We start from the raw sequence: 17,500 nt of genomic DNA, 5'->3' as shown, positions 1-17,500 counted from the left end.
ATCATTTCTAACCACACAGTGTGGTGGGTTGGAATTGATGGAGAAGCACAGTGAGTCAGGGTCATGGTCCTGGATTATACAATACACTAGATATACACATTGAATAACAATATTTTGACTATATTACGGTCTGCCTGCCAAAAAATTACATTAAATAAGGCAAGAAATTTGGTCACAAAAATATACAGTATTTATTATGTACCGTGATGCCAACAATGATTGGAGGGAGGGGATGCTGCTGGTGATTAAGAAAACAAAAACAAAAAATTGAATGTCTGTTTACCCACCGATGATGGAGAAGAATGATGCAGTCATGAGGAATGCATAGAGAACACTCATAATGGCAGCGATGGTTATCTGGGTGTTGGACTTGGTCACAAAGCAGATGATTATGTAGAACACCGGAGGAATACATGAGACGAGGATGGAGATAGTACCAGCCATCTTAAAAACAAACTGGAATGCACCTGAGAGCGAGGGAAGGAGGGAGAGACAATAAGAGATAATAAATAGATAGATGGATAGACGGACAGACAGACAGACAGACAGACAGACAGGCAGGCAGGCAGGCAGGCAGGCAGGCAGGCAGGCAGGCAGGCAGGCAGGCAGGCAGGCAGGCAGACAGACAGACAGACAGACAGACAGACAGACAGACAGACAGACAGACAGACAGACAGACAGACAATGGCATTAGAAAATGTTGTTTCTACTTAAAGCATTTACATTTTGAACTCATGACTAGAACTAGAAAAAGTGCTCCTCTGAGCACAGGTCTCCACCAGGTCAGGTAGGTTATTGTGGCCTCCTGGTGGCGCTATAATAGGACAATGTGAAAAGGGTGCCATTTCTGCTTAGGCCTTTCACGGCAATCGGACACTGCATTCATGATTTGAAGCATTTTGTTCCAAACATTTGTTTTGCTAAATTAGACCTGCTTGTGGCGCTATAACAGGCCAATGTGAAAAGGGTGGCATTTCTTCCACGGCCTAGTGGGAATGCGCGTGCAAAATGTCACGGAATTTGCACGCTGCGTTCATGATTTGAGGCATTTTGTTCAAAACGGAGCACTTCTGCAAACTATGGAAGCCAATGTTAGCCAATTAGGATGGAATATGAAAAATCTGACAGATCTGTGTTGATCACATGACTATAGAGATACTGTGTACCGATTTGCGTGATCTTTGGACAGAATCTGTAGGAGTAATATTTAAAAAAATGTTTTGCACAAATCGGCCTCCTGGTGGCGCTATAACAGGCCAATCTGAAAAAAAATGCAGGGCAAAGGTTTTTCCTTGGCCTCTAGGGAGTGTGTGTGCACAGTTTCGCAGTGACCGGGCCAACGGTGCGGGAGATTAGCTGCTCACAGGCAGACGGACGGACACACACACACACGGACGGACGGACGGACGGACAGGGTGCAAAACATAGTCTCGGGCTCGGCCATGCCTTTCGGCCTGGCGGAGACAATAAGAAAACGTAAAAGTGACACCTGTTCCCTCAGCGACTACAAATTAGGAAAACAAGTTTGTTAAGAGCATAGAGTATAGACTCCTTGTAGACCTAGCTAAGACCTAATTGGCATGCCAACGATAAAGAAGAGAGCACAACAGATAATAGGGACACAGAGGCGGGTCACAGCGCAGACGTTTCATAGCAGAGAACTGAAGCTACTGTACCTGCTATCATTAGCGTCACAGAGGCGGGTCCCAGGATAGAAGAACCCACGGTGAACATCTGGTAGAAGATATACAGCCTGGAGATGGAGGTGTTCCTCTTCACGGTCTCCGGACCACTGGAATACAAATCACAACCATAATGATAGTCTATAATAACAACAACCGTATAATGTCTATGTGTCCCTGAGCAATCCGTGAAGCCAATGGGTTGGGTTGGCCAATCAGGGTAGCCACCCCCCCCCCCCCACACACACACACACACACACACACACACACACACACACACACACACACACACACACACACACACACACACACACACACACACACACACACACACACAGATTCAGTGACACACAAGGTTGAAGTCGGTTGGTCGGACGGTGCCCGAGATATGCTTGGGACACAGGTTTGGATAATAACAGAAAGCATTAAGCCATCCTATTGACCTGCTCAGCAGATCCAGTGTGTTAGCCAGTGTAGAAGGCCCCCAGCGCCTTCTCTGGTTGTAAAACTCTTTGAACTCCTGTGGAGAGTTGGTGTATGCGTCTGATGCAGCATTGTACTCCACACGCCACCCTTGCATAAGTAACAGCGTACACAGCCAGCGGTCTTCGCCTATGGAGATATAGAGAGAGAGAGAGATCTCATTGAGCAAAAGAGATGAGAAGGACAGAAACAAAAGATAAAGAAAATGAAAGAGAGCGATATGGAATGGGTGGTAAGGATAGGCTGTGTGTGAATCCAACACTGTGTTGTGTGAACATGTATCTGTGTGCGCGTGCATGTATTCATTACCAATCTTTATTGTACAACTCACATTCAGGAGCCTTTATTTTAATCATAGTATTATTGATTTTGTGTGTGTGTTCATATCAGTGTGCATTACCGACCTTGGTCATACTGGACATATTCAGAGGCCCTGGTTGCGGTTGTGGTGTATCTCTTCATCACATTGTCATCCATCAAGGCCGACCCTCTGAACAAGCTGAAGCACCCTGGACTGCACAGCACAGAGCCAAACACATGCTCTGATGTCTTCTGGAGCCAGTGGCCTACTGCATACTCAAACTTCTGGTACCACACCATGGGACCTGGTTAGGAACATAGGTAGGTCAGGTAGGTCGTGTGGTAGGCTACATACTGTACTATATGTTGGCAAGGTTGGTAGGAGGGCAGATAGGTAGGTCTATAGGTAGGCAGGTACAGTAGGTAGATAGATTGTAGGAAGTTAGCCAGGTAGGTTCATTTTAGATACTGTAGGTAAGTAGGTCAATTAAGCTTCTTGGTTTGTATCTTGGTCGGTAGATCTTTAGGTAGTGACAGGACATTTGTACTCACCCATGCCAGTTGGGTGTATTCTACCACAGGCTGCTCCTACGTTATCATACATCCTCAACCTGTCAATCACAAACAGTTTCTGGAGATCAGGGGTTTTATTTCTGACACACCGAATTACTAACTCAGAAATGCAATAACAGACTTTTAACAAAGTGAAAGACAAACAAACCAATTACTTTTTAAGTACTTTACATTTTTAAGCATAAATTAGACTTGAGCTGCGATGCCAGGTGAATGCAAGTAACTACCAGGCAGGATAGAAAACAAGCGATATCAACTAGCGTCCCTGAGGGCCAGTGTTGCTAATCACTGCTCTAAGAAAGTAAATAATTGTAATAAAATGATGAGCTGTTTTACCTTCTGACAATCTAATCTGAACAAAACAAACTGGCTAACATACCTATCAACAAGGTCAAAGCTATAGGAGAGAGTGTCTCTAAAAGAGTTGTTGACTAAGATGTTTCTGACCGTATTAACAACATCAACTGTAGTAATTAGCACATCAGTCAATAAGTAAAATAATTATAATGTGGAGCAGATGGTAGTTCAGTTAGTCACTAAACCAGATGGTCAATAGGTTAGTTAGTTAGTTAGTTAGTTAGTTAGTTAGTTAGTTAGTTAGTTAAATAATTGTTTGGCTAACTAACCTGTCTACTAGCAGGATCAGTGCTTTAGGCTGGAAGTCGGTGTCTCCATCCAAAGCCATGATGTAGGTGTTCTCGTCTGAGATGTATTTCCTCTTGGTGTCGTTGTCGTACTGAGGCAACAGGAAACTCTCTCCATCCAGAGAGATCAAACTGGCTCTGCATGGATTATTCTGGCGCTGTGCAGAACGTACATGCAAAACACTCATTTTTTAAACAGTATACACACATAATGCATGACATGTGCAGTATGCTGTACATGCACAAAAGGCACAGGTGAGACAAATAATAGTCAGACTTAGAAATAGGGATGTGGTACTACAATATTGTTTTTTGTGCTTAGAATATAGAAGTACTCAAACCTACAAGCAAGCAAATGCACACACACACATTTCTACGTGCGCGCGCGCACACACACACACACACACACACACACACACACACACACACACACACACACACACACACACACACACACACACACACACACACACACACACACACACACACACACACACACACACACACACACACACACAAGAATGGCCTTACTTGGATTTTCTGGGGGTTCTTGACAATGTAGCCCTTGTAGCCCAGTAGATAATACAGGTACATAATCTGAATACACACAAATAACATACAGGATTATTTATATAGGATTATTTATATTGATCATCAGATTATAACAATGACCAGTGGAAATAAAATTCACTTCAGGACAAATTAATGTATGTCCTTGCTTTGTAACAATCACTGTTTACTTTCAGTTGAGGTTTCCTCAGTGTTTACAGTATACTCTGAGAGAGTAGAAATGTACACACAGAGTTACAAATGGATAAATGAACACAGATGATTTTTAAGTTTTTAAACTGCTGAACAGTTCCATTCCACTTCACTAGGATGATGCTGCACCCATACTGTACCTGGGACCAGCGCTTCTTGTTCCTGATGAGGGCTTTGTCTTTGAAGTGAATGTACAGCATGTTGCCCTCTGGCATTATGCACATCAGCCTGCCTCCGTAGGGTGTCTCAAAGATCGACACATCATCTGGTTCTTTATTGGTAAAAACTCTGGATGGATGAGCAATGGATTGATGAATAGATAGATGAATGGATGTGTGGGTGGATAATAAATAAATAAATAAATAATGTAGACAAATACAAAGGGACAGATCACACACGCACACACACACACACACACACACACACACACACACACACACACACACACACACACACACACACACACACACACACACACACACACACACACACACACACACACACACACACACACACACAGGCAGAAAATCTCACCTGTAAACCTCTATGATGACATGGATCAAGTCATTAGCGTATTCGTTCACCAGTCTTTTTCCTGAGTCCTTGTCCTTCATAAAGGAATCGTCCATATAAATGTGACACTCAAAGTCAAAACAGTCTTTATGTTCCTCCTTGGGATCGCCTCGGTACCGGTCCAGCCTGAGAAAAGGAAATTGTGATATTTTCATATAAGAAAAATGAAGGACGCCGATGATACTTGGAGACATGTCTCATGTTTTGTTGCGATGTCAGTTAAGTTTATCAAGATTAGAAACAATCCCTTGTGTCTGTATATAGCCAATCAGGGAACCCATCGTCAAATAAAAAGGAAAAACAGCGCCCCCAGCGTTTTTCACTTTTGCCCTGAATCTGTTCTTGAGAGATTAGTATATAGCCAACAGATGTGTAGTTGTCAATATAGTAGTAGTGCCAACCTGAACATGGACGTGAGGATCTTTAGCATCTCGTCATATGTCTCATGCCACATTGTGGCACATAGATAGATGACACAGTTCTCTATGTCATCATGGCTGGAGAGGAGAGGAGAGTTATTCTAAAGTCTACATGCATTCTAGTTAAATATTAAATAAATGTGAAAATGTTCTGTGATGTTACTAATGATGAAGCCTCACCTCTCCTGGTTACGGGCACGGACCACTTTCATCTTTGTGTTGAGAAGCAGGGATAGGTCGATGAACGATGACTCATAGAGACGACGAACAAACAGCTGAGAGGTTCTCTCTATACGTTGGACCTGAGAGATGTACAGAAACATACTTGTTATTCTGCGTGTCTAATAGTAACCACCAGTAGACCCCCCATGTCTCACCGAAATCGATATAGTAAAAATGCTTACTTGATTCATAGATGGGTTGGTGATCTGTGACCCAGCAATACAATCTTCCATAATGTGTAGTGTGTGTGTGTGTGTGTGTGTGTGTGTGTGTGTGTGTGTGTGTGTGTGTGTGTGTGTGTGTGTGTGTGTGTGTGTGTGTGTGTGTGTGTGTGTGTGTGTGTATACCTTGATCTTCCAGACGTAGAGGGTACATGTGACGAAGCCCAACCACATACACACTCCCTCCAGGGCCAACATGCAAAAAGGCCATTGAAGGTAGGAGCTGTATGTATCGAATGCATTTATCAATACATCAATCCATTTTATTTTGTGAAACAAACACCAAATAACTCACTGCCCCATGCACACACACCAACATGTATATGCTGTACCACCATGGATAATTTTGCACGCACGCAAGCACACACGCACACAAGCACACACGCACACAGACCTGTTAAGAGAGGTTCGACAGATGCTCCTGGTGATCTCTAACAGGACCACTGGAGTGGTGTTCTTATGACTGATATAGACCAGGCTGTCACAAAACTCTGGGAATAGAAAATAATAATAATAATAATAATAATAATAATAATAATAATAATAATAATAATATAAACTAAATTAAAGAGTTAAACACAATTAAAGCATACATAAAAAAATAAACATACAAATTAATAGATCATAACTCACCCATTATGCTTTCGTACTTGTGTCCATCCAGTTCATTTGCTTGGGTTAGGAAGAGAATAATCCCCACTAGCAGCACTGTAGGCCCAGTGCTGGTTACTGGCAGAGCAAAACTCATCCTGACTGAATGGATCTTACATGCCACCACTCCAAACCAATGACATGCTGCTGAGCAGAATGCCTGAGATGAAGGAAAATCAATCGATCGATCAATCGGTCGGTCGGTCGACGATCGACCGATTAGTCAGTCAGTCTGTCTGTCTGTCTGTCTGTCTGTCTGTCTGTCTGTCTGTCTGTCTGTCTGTCTGTCTGTCTGTCTGTCTGTCTGTCTGTCTGTCTGTCTTCTCCCTATATTCAGCCACCTACCTGTAAGAAGAACAGGCCCAGTCCTATCTCCAGCAGTTCCCAATCCCCATCATCACCCTGCAGGTTGAAGTCAGACCAGGTGATAGAGTCCTGGATCACAGCATGATAGAGCAGGTACACTGCTCCTATTAATGCAATATGATATGATAGTAAGCACAGTATAATGTTGAACAGAATAGAATGGAATGACAGTATAAAAACCATACCTAACTGAACAGAGAACAAAGGACAGAACTGAGTAAACCAGTATGGGGCAGCCAGGCTAGAGGAAAAACATGCATGCATAGGCCTACTTTCTTGACACAATTATAAGGCGAGGGTTACAACATAATCAATTTATTTTCAATACAATTCCATTCACTATTTGTGACTGACAACAGATATTCACAGCGGGTGAATTGTAATATTATTTTGAATGGTATATATAAAATGTGTTATGTATGTGATGTAGAATATGTATGATGTTGACATGCCTCATCTGTTTCATTTGGTCATTAGTAATGTATGTTTGAAGACTGAAATATGGAATTGTGTATTGTTAAAGAACAATATATATTTTCTTTCTTTTTTACAATGTATTGAGAAGTTCTGTTCCTGATCCAAAAGTAACTCCACTGGTGGGTCGGAAGCCCTAGTAGCCTATAAGGGATTTGGCAAAGTGACATGCTTACCTATCACCAGTATCCGTAAAATGCTAGTGATGACAAACACAAAGTCCCTGAATCCATCTAACTCTGACAAAACTTCCTGCAGAGAGAGAGAGAGAGAGAGAGAGAGAGCATATTAAGACTGAGGAGATATCAACATTCATACATGGAATTGTCTTCACAATTTGAACTTTCTGCATGCATCTGTGAGTTTATGGTTTACTTTACCAAAGTATTCCTTGGCATTGTGGCAGCTTGTTAATTGTCATAAATAATTTTATGGAAAATGATTTAAGAAAATTACAGCAATGATTCATGCATAAAATGACTAGCCTGCAAAGAAACAATTAACTTTAGGCTTTAGTCATGGGTATTTTTTTTATAACGTTTATTTACTCTGCTGCAGAACTCAAAACTTAGTTGGAACCATGGTATACAAAGGCTTTAACATTTTCCACTTAATTTGCTTCACCAGCCCTCTTTTTCTAGCAACCCAGTGGCCCAAACAAACCTCTGTTCCCCATGTTCAAGGAGCATGTCAAAAAAATACAATTAAATTAAATTGGGTGCAGGTGTGTTGACATGTCCTACCCAGTGGTGGAAAAAGTACTCAAATATTTTACTTAAGTAAAAGTATCAATACTGCAATGTAGAAATACTCGGTTACAAGTAAAAGTCCGGAATTAAAAAGTATTGGTATCAAAATGTACTTGAAGTACAAAAAGTAGACAGTACTCATTATGTAAATTGTAGAATGTCCCATTTCACAACTTTTCAAATGTATACAAATCTTTTGAAAATAGCCAATCTACAAGCTCGCGGCTATTTTGATCAGATCGGCTATTTTCAAATGGCCGAAATGTTTATAGCCTAGGGCTGAAGTGGTTAATGTATGTAGTAACTAAAGTTTCAAATATTTGTAGTGGAGTAAAAGTATAACATTTGCCTTTGAGATGTAATGGAGTTGAAGTAAAAGTACGGAAAATTGGAAATACTCTCAAAATTGTACTTAAGTACAGTACTTGAGTAAATGTGCTCAGTTACTTTACACCACTGGTCCTACCTGCATGCTGTTGGCAGCCTGCACTGGGTTTTCCCACCAGCAGAGGGAAACGAGGATCGATGCGAAAATTCCAACTCCAACGTAAATGAAACAGTCATTCTTCTGATTGTCCACAAATGAGTCCACACGGACATAGTAGTCCACACAAAGGAGGCAGTAACCTGGTTGGATGGTTGGTTAGTTAGTTAGTTAGTTCGTTAGTTAGTTAGTTAGATAAAAGTCATTTAAAGTATAATAGTTAGAAACTTAAGACAAGCACATTATCAAACTACCCTTCTTACAGCCAACACATCACAATAAACACCCAATAAACATAATTATAAAATGGTACCATTTCCTACTTGACATTATCTATGGGATTCCAAGCTAATAGAAACTTTCAGTGTACTAAAATTCCAGGAACATAAATATTGTTATATATGTTCCTGGAATTTTTGTTCACTGAAAGTATGTTGCATCAATACAAAATGTAAAGTTTGAGACGAGTGAGTAGACAGAAATGCCATCTTATAATGATCATTAGCGAGGTCCACATAAGGTTGAAAATCCTCCTTTAAGTGTTAAAAACGTGTGCTAACATAATCAGATATCAGTGTAGTTCTAGTGTTTATTGAACGCCAATTCCTCACCAAATGAAACCTGGAATTGATCTGTTTTTGTTTGTTTATTGTAGATTAGATTGTGCAATATTGTATCTCTAACCTTGACCTGGAGAGGGCATTATGATGATGCTAAACAATAGGAGTATCATATGGGCATTTTAGTTAGATTTGATGAATTATTAGTTATTTAGTTAGTTATGCGTTACTGGACACATAACATCCAGTAATGATGGACCAGTCTACTATAGTGTGATTTGGTTTGTTTATTCACTTGGTGAGTGTGAGAGTGTATGTTAGTCACACAAACAACAAGTATGCTACAGTAGCTGGTAAAGAAAGGTAATGTTACCAGTTAGTACAAGGATGAGCGAGCAGATAGGAAACACTATTTTCCATGTTTCTCTCTGGAGTCTGAATACTATTTGTAGCACAGAAGACATCATACAGACTCCCCCGGTGATGAAGAGATTAGTCAAACAGTCAAACTGAGGCATGACGATAAGCACCAGGATAGAGGTTCCCAGAGAGACCAGGCACTCAATGGCACAAATCTGGAAGATAAGGTAATGTTATATTAAAAGCAATGCATGGGCACACTGCACAGACCCACGTTACGATGGACTGTGTCAAAGATGCAGTACTACATATTTGACACAGTCCATGATGCACATTTGATTATGTTACTCCCAAATAGTTTCATAATTATGGTTTTTATCTCACATTATGGTGAATAAGAGATAACCCAAGTAACTACTGTAACAGTAAAATGCTGAAGTAGCACTTTAAGTGTGCATGGTGCATTGACTGGGAGTTGCAAACTCAATGTTGGCGCACCTGCAAAGGCAATAAGATGCATTGAATTGAACTAGCTGTACTGTATGTGGTGAACACTTACACTTCCCATGGTTTTCATGTTGGGCTGTACAAAATTCTTGAAGGCACACCTCCACAGTGACTTGAGAAACACCAGGAAGTTGGGGCAGACAAGGCAAAACACCAGCATCAGCATGTAGAACTGTTTTTCTTTTGGGCTACGCATGGAATAGTCACTGGACAGTGTAGACAGCACCAATAGCGAGCCCTGATTGGAAAGAGGTTTAGAACATGAGCATGATTAAGTTAACCCATACGGTCATCTACATCTCATGGGCTGAAACTCTTTGGTCATGTTGTTCATAATATGAACAACATATTATGTGATGTTTTGGACTATAAAACAAAGAGATTTAGTCTCACACGTCTGCTATGGGAAAAAGGACGGCAAAATGTGTGGCTTAATGTGTTTCTGAACCCCAGAATTGAACAGTGACAGAAATGGTACAGTTAACTAGCTAACATTTTGTTGGGGACGGTGAATAAATGTTAGTCATTAACTGTAAATTGTTAATCTTGGCATAGGTTTCCAGTTTATTATCAAGGAGAATTGAATGTTTTGTCATGTTGTCATGATGATAGCCACTCATTCTAACAAGGAAGTTTGACAACAAATCAACAGCTTTGATCGGTCACAGACAAGGAAGAAAACTGAAAGATCGTTGTAGTTTTGTATAATGGGATATGAGAGTTAGTATCTCTGACTAACTTTTACACTGTTGAAATCTCTCATCGTCTCTCTACAAAGCCCTCTTTGCATTGTGTTGTTTGTTATTGCTTTATCTCTATCTCTACCTCTTCCTTTTTTGTTTTCCCTCTCTATGTCTATGTCTTTCTCCTTCTCACAGACTGAGAAGAGAAAGAGAACAGCTGGACAGAGAGAGGGTTGGTACAAAGTGATAAAGTGTGGTGGACACTGCCCTACCATAAATAACAATAATACAGAGTGCATGTTGCCAAAGGGATGGTCTGCATATCAGTGAGAGATATGGTTCCTTATGACTTCTGAACAGATTTTTATAAACGAAACATAAAAAATGTGCTCCTCTGAGAACTGGTATCCGCCAGGCCAGGTAGTAGAAGTCAATCTTAGCCAATCAGGATGGAATATGAAAAATCTGACAGATCCGTCTTGATCACATGACTATAGAGATAATGTGAACCGATGTGCATGATGTTTGGACAAAATCTTTACGAGTAATATTTAAAAAAAAATATTTTGCAAAAATGTGCCTCCTGGTGGCGCTATAACAGCCCGATGTGAAACATTTGCAAACTTGACTTAACTTATGGTTATGGTTCAGCATGAACAATAGACAACACATTTATTACAGGGCAACATCTGCACAGTTATAATGTCATGATACAGTAATCAAGTTGATAGGATGGTGAAAAAAAGACTGAGAAAGAGTGTAAACATTATAGACAGACATGGAAACGGCTGGACAGAGATTTGGTACAAAGTGATAACGTGTCCTGGACACTGCCCTACCATAATAACAGTACATGCCATGTACTGTAGTACATGGTGGTCAGCATTCCAGTGAGAGTTGCTTATGTCACCTGAACAGGTTTTTATGAACTGAATTACTTTAGACATGAATTACTGTTTGACTAAAATGTGTAATTGTCGACAAAGTTGGGCTCAGCTTCCTGCTTTTAAAGGTTGTGGTTCAGACTGGACACTGGGAATTTAGCAATGTAGGTCTGAGATTAACCACTGAAAGCCCTATTTCATCTTGTGCTGTGCAACGGTGTCACATGGCGAAAATGAAACTTTTTGAAAACCTAACGTTCTCCTATAACGATGCGCCAAATTGGGACACCAGGTTGAAGGTTAAAGGTGTTTGCATTTCCCACATCACCACACAAACCACCCTCAGTGTAACAAGGGTTTGAACTAAGTGAGGCAGATGGATTGAGGGACATATAGACAGACAGACAGACAGATGCATACATACTGTATTCAGAATGAGTAGATTAGTCATTTTACCTTAGCTATGACTGCACTGGTCAGGACAGCCAACCCAACTATTACAGCTACTAGATACTGGGCCAGTTGGAAACACCTTCTCTTCTGCTCTTTCTCAGCTCCTATGGGGTTCAACTGGAACGGATCCCATGTATCTCTGATAGGTAAGGTACAGCGTACGCACACACACACACACACACACACACACACACACACACACACACACACACACACACACACACACACACACACACACACACACACACACACACACACACACACACACACACACACACACAAAATAAGTATTTTGGATCCAATTCTAAATAATACTTTTACATTGTAATATTGGTAATTGTTAGCGATACACCGATTGTGACATTCTGGGCAGAATCACTCGATGCTGATTATGATCTTTTATCTTCAGCATGAAAAAGATTCTCTCTCGCCTTATAGCAGCACAGCTACATAAAGATATCTCCTCTTATTTGCCAATATCCCAGTGGCAGTCAACAAGGCGAATATGGGCCAATACGATGTATGGCCGGTATCGTTACATTCCTATTGCTATTTGAACCTGATCAACAAAAATAACCAACGCATCATTTTGATTGCATTGGATGCACATTAGCTTAGTTTAGTTATCACACTGATTTATTGCAGGGTAACATCTGCTCAGTTATGATGTTATGAGACATCAAGATGATGGGATGGTGACGGTATTATCAGGGCGTGGATGGAGCATAATGTTGCTGAGAACATTGAGATGATTACATGATGACACATGTCAAAGAACACGCACACACGAAAAACAGATGCCTACCATATAAAAGTAAATAGATAAATAATATAATTATAATAGCCAACAGATATGACAGCAGCACATTGTATGACATGGAAAAGGTCTTCATTGCGAATTTGGATCATAGTCACCTCTAAGAAGCGCTAACACATACAATATAGTGCTTTATCAGCCAGTTTACACAAGTTTACCCCACTTCACCACACACACACACACACACACACACACACACACACACACACACACACACACACACTTGCACTCACTCACGCATGCACATTTCCCAAGAAATGGTCATTGTGTATAAGCTGGTAGTGCTCCGCAGGAGTTGTCTGCACAGCGTCATGCTCAAGGGCACCAGCAGTGTTAATAAGCAGTGCAGATGTGATAATAATACCCTCAAGTCACCAACCCATAAACCAACACTGTCTGAGGTAGTTCTTAACCACCTGAACCCTAGCATCCCTATACTGGGACAAACATTAAAATGTGCAGATCTCAAAGCTCACAACACGCCAAGCTTGTAGATTGGCTATTTTCGGTGAAGATATTTAGTGTAGAGTGAAAACATGAGGGGGCCTAGTATAGAGCCCTTGAGAATCCGGTCAACTGAGTATAGGGTTTAAGTAGATAAGTGAGCAAGTATTTAGACTGCTGCCCTAACATGAACCCATCCTACAGTATCTATCCCACCCACACTCCTCCCCAGTCCAGTCCCTGTCTCGTTATTATCAAGAGAGTAATAACGTGATTGACGTGCATTCACCCTTGATGGTACTTTGGATGACTATCTATGCCCTTCCTTATTGGTCTGCCATTGTGATGTTTGACTTTGATATTACCTTAGCAACTATCCAATAACACTGCTCTGTAGTTAAGCTGGAGCAGCGCTCTACAAGCTCCTGAACCCGCTAGGTTACAGTTCAATAATATTTCACCCCACTGGGCGATTTCACTATCATGATCATCACAGCGAAATTTGCAGCTCCTAAGTAGTCCAGTAGTCCACACCCACCCACACACGCACACACGCACAGTGAACAATAAAAAACATTTAATAAGCGCCATATCAAAACTATGTTCTTTATTTGTTCTCCTGTTAGATGTGTAGCTTATTCGTGTTCTCCTCACACTGCAATAACTTAATTACCCTGTTGATAGGAGGCTTGTGTAAACTATGGAAGTTCAAAGAAGCATAAATTCACCCATGGCACGCTTGGCAGACTGACTGAGTGAGTTACTGTTGCAGCATGAGTAGCTGTTGCTACACCGTATTTAGAATAATGTGCCATCCTCAACCATTCCATTTTCAACATGCGCAGTTCCCACATTTACATTTATATATTTTGTTGTTAAATGTCTATTTATTGATTTCTGTTGCCCTGTAATGACATTTGTGCCCAATTGGATTCCTGCTGTGTGCGTGAGTTGAGCCGCTGGTGTGATGTGTTTACATTGTGGCATTTTTTATTTTATAGAAAACCTTATGTATAGGCTACTATGTTTTTAGTTTCTAAAGTAGTGTATTTCAAAGAGCACTCATTACCATTTGTTTTAACTTAACCACTATACTTCATTGACCGGGGTCCCCTGTACGGGCCTCCTCCCTTTTCAACATGTTGTGAGGTTGTAGATCTGCTATTTTTGCAAAATGTTCACCTATTATGACATGCCCAGAATGGGGATGCTAGGGTTCATGCAATTAAGTATGGTTAGGCTTTTCAGCTCTTCTTTTCGTTTTAGGCTCTTCTTTTTAAAGAAATTGCAGACCATTTAACATTTAACTTGTGGATGTCCTTGGATGTACAGTAGGGTGCTGGCTGCTTAGGAGTACACAATTTGTGGTTATACATTAATAGAGGTTCGGGCTGCTACGCGGCCCTCACACCTATGTCGCACCGCCGATCCGACAGATATGCCCATATTTGGAGATCTCTGTATCTGTCAGTCCTTGTCCCTTTTATGCCTATGGAGATCCCTGATGTCATCAGTATAATGTATGGAGCTGACTGATTTGTTTGCGCCTGATGCCATGACGGCACATTCCATATTTGGGCGTAGCTGCATTGGGAACTCCTTATATGGTTATGGCTGAGTCATAGTCACATGGGTGTGACGAAGTGGTCCTCCCTTAAGCCAATTTTAATATAGGATAGGACAACTGTGACGCTTAACAAACATTGGATTCATGTATTCGTGCAACAAATGATAAATTAAGCTTGGATTTGGTTTGAATGAATAAAGTCTGTGTAAGTAAGCTTTGCTGAGCCATGTGGCCCATAGGGCAGAAGCCTATCTCCTGTTTCTATAGCGTGAGGCAGCATGGTGTACACGCTATGGACATGACGCTAGTATGTCGCAGGGCTTTACCCCGAATCCAACCCTTGGGTCTCATTGTTATAGTCTTTGGTTTGACCCTGCCGGGGGTCGAACCTCAGGGTGGACACTCTAACCGCCAAGCCACTGAGCTGGATACTCCTTTGTGTAGAGTAGACCAATTCCTGCTCTCTCATTACACCCTATACGTTTTTTAACTTATGCAATTAATTCATTTTAAATTAATTTCCCCTCTGTAAATTTCCTTTTGACCCACACTAATTGTTGCACGTTTTGACAGAGGTAGCCTTCTCTGAATCCACATTATTAATTAGTTCTTACTGCATTACACACTCCCTCTTAACTGGTTACGGTGACATAGTCTGGTATCAACATTGATACTTTGTTCCACATTCCACATTGTTCCAACATTCAGTTTCACATTCTGGGAAGAAAGATTCCATGTTAATGTCAATGAAGTAAGGCATTTTTTCTTGTGATCATATAGGCTTACCTAAGCTTGATTCTAGGGTTCCTAGTTGTGGGAGTGACTTGGTCATGTTATGACATAAGGTAGGCCTACAGAGATTTATTTAGCTAAACATTTCTACAATCTAAATTCAGTGTATATTATATTTTTAGACAGACCTTAGAGATAATTTAGTATACACAGAGATATATTTTTTCCATTAAGCTTACAGTAGCCTAAGTCTCATGCCATAAAGAACTTTGGATGATAAAATACGTTCGGGAAAAATCTTTCGGGAGCCAGATCTTGTATTCGGCTTTAGAAATAAATTACAGTTGTTGGGCATAATGTATTCGTGCCACTCATCATTTAACCACTTGAGCCAAGTCATACTTCATACTACTACATCATTGACGAAAACATGCGTCTGAAGCCTGTAGATTAGCTACATCTATATTTCAGGCCAAGAAGAGATTTGGTGTAGAGTGAGAAAAGGAGGGGATAAAGTACAGATCCCTGTGGCATTACTGTCTACAGCCATGACGTCTGGGATGGCAATAAAGGGCAATAAAGGAATCATTGACATGGTGTAATTAACCGTTTTCAGTATATCATATCATACCAAACCGAAACCTGTTGATCCAGTACTTTTATTACAAGTCAGTCAGATAGGATTTTATAATAATCATTCCCTTAATAATGGTGAATATTTTATATAAACTGGAGTGTTTATTGAAAGGAAGTGGAGCAGCTGGCTTATGGGGTAGCGTGGTGCAAGGACTATACTGTTTTTTTAATCACAAGTTTTATCACTTTTGTCACATAAATATCAATATTTTTAAACCGTTTTAAAACTGCATAATTTAATGACATTTCTACAAACAGCTTGTGAATAACACTCCATTTGCACTTGTGTTCTAGACATCTTTTTGTGTATGTATTGTTTTGTCGCTATGATGATTGTTGTTCCTGCAATCAGACCTTGTAAACAACGGTGAAATGAAATTGTCCCCTGGGTGAGGGGAGTGATAAAAGGAGTGTGATAACTGATATAAAAGATTAAATAAAAACAAATGGAGGACATTTTCTTAACCACTTAAAGTCTTAAACCGTACATACAGTACCTCTTCATAGGACAAATAACGAAAATAGCCGATCTACAAGTTAACAACACATCGCAGCATGACTTGTAGATTAGCTATTTTAGCAATTATTTTATTAAAAACGTAATGTGGTTAACATAAATTTTAAATTAAATTGTTAACCGCTTAAGCTCTATATAATTAGTTGATCGGGGTCCCCCAGGGCTCTATCCTTGGCCCACTCCTTCAAATGTCTCCGCCCAAAATAGCCATTCTACAGTACAACCTCACGATGTGCCGTAATGTCACTAATGTGATGAATTGTGAGCTTGTAGATCTTCTATTTTTGGTGAAAGTTTGCCTATTATGAAATGCGCAGAATAGGGATGTGTTCAAGTGGTTCAATTGTGATATTATCAAATATAAATATCAAACATATCAGACAGTCTACATTTCCCAAAAGGACCAGAAGGATAGGCCTAAAACATATCCCTAACCATCAAAAGAAGTGGCATGGACCCCCCTGATCCCCCTAAGCAAATACAACCCTATTATAATATTATTATTATAATACCCTAAATACAACGCTATTGCGTTCGTCGTTGCCTGAGGTCGAGGGCAACTATGATTGCGCCTTTAGTAAAGTTACACAGGTAAAGCATCAGCTTATAACATCTAGTTGTTGTGTGGTCATTCAGTCAATCAGAAAATGCATTCACATTAAATCAAGCTATTGCTTGCGCTTACAGGAAGGTCTCAATAAGAGTGCTGAAGCTGCTATAACTGCTGAAACTGCTAA

General features: G+C 40.5%; 1 protein-coding gene across 1 annotated transcript in view; it reads right to left on the bottom strand.

The window, feature by feature from the left end:
• chs1 (chitin synthase 1) overlaps nt 1-17,500 on the bottom strand; it is a gene marked incomplete at both ends in the record, with an annotated part of 27,885 nt that overhangs the window by 9,169 nt on the left and 1,216 nt on the right. The window contains 20 exons of the mRNA XM_080423256.1: nt 288-467; nt 1,677-1,792; nt 2,126-2,294; nt 2,570-2,770; nt 3,018-3,076; nt 3,665-3,840; nt 4,214-4,279; nt 4,585-4,732; nt 4,979-5,143; nt 5,419-5,514; nt 5,617-5,738; nt 6,006-6,102; nt 6,274-6,370; nt 6,513-6,690; nt 6,876-7,000; nt 7,547-7,622; nt 8,586-8,746; nt 9,537-9,738; nt 10,083-10,268; nt 12,054-12,189. Coding sequence (XP_080279382.1) covers nt 288-467; nt 1,677-1,792; nt 2,126-2,294; nt 2,570-2,770; nt 3,018-3,076; nt 3,665-3,840; nt 4,214-4,279; nt 4,585-4,732; nt 4,979-5,143; nt 5,419-5,514; nt 5,617-5,738; nt 6,006-6,102; nt 6,274-6,370; nt 6,513-6,690; nt 6,876-7,000; nt 7,547-7,622; nt 8,586-8,746; nt 9,537-9,738; nt 10,083-10,268; nt 12,054-12,189 — 2,756 coding nt within the window. The remainder of the gene's footprint in view (nt 1-287; nt 468-1,676; nt 1,793-2,125; nt 2,295-2,569; nt 2,771-3,017; nt 3,077-3,664; nt 3,841-4,213; nt 4,280-4,584; nt 4,733-4,978; nt 5,144-5,418; nt 5,515-5,616; nt 5,739-6,005; nt 6,103-6,273; nt 6,371-6,512; nt 6,691-6,875; nt 7,001-7,546; nt 7,623-8,585; nt 8,747-9,536; nt 9,739-10,082; nt 10,269-12,053; nt 12,190-17,500) is intronic.

The sequence above is a fragment of the Gymnoscopelus braueri genome (genome assembly GCF_963280865.1).
Source record: "Gymnoscopelus braueri genome assembly, chromosome: 1".
Classification (NCBI taxonomy): Eukaryota; Metazoa; Chordata; class Actinopteri; order Myctophiformes; family Myctophidae; genus Gymnoscopelus; species Gymnoscopelus braueri.
Note: the sequence above shows the minus strand (reverse complement) of the source record. Positions and strands in the feature narration are given on the sequence as shown.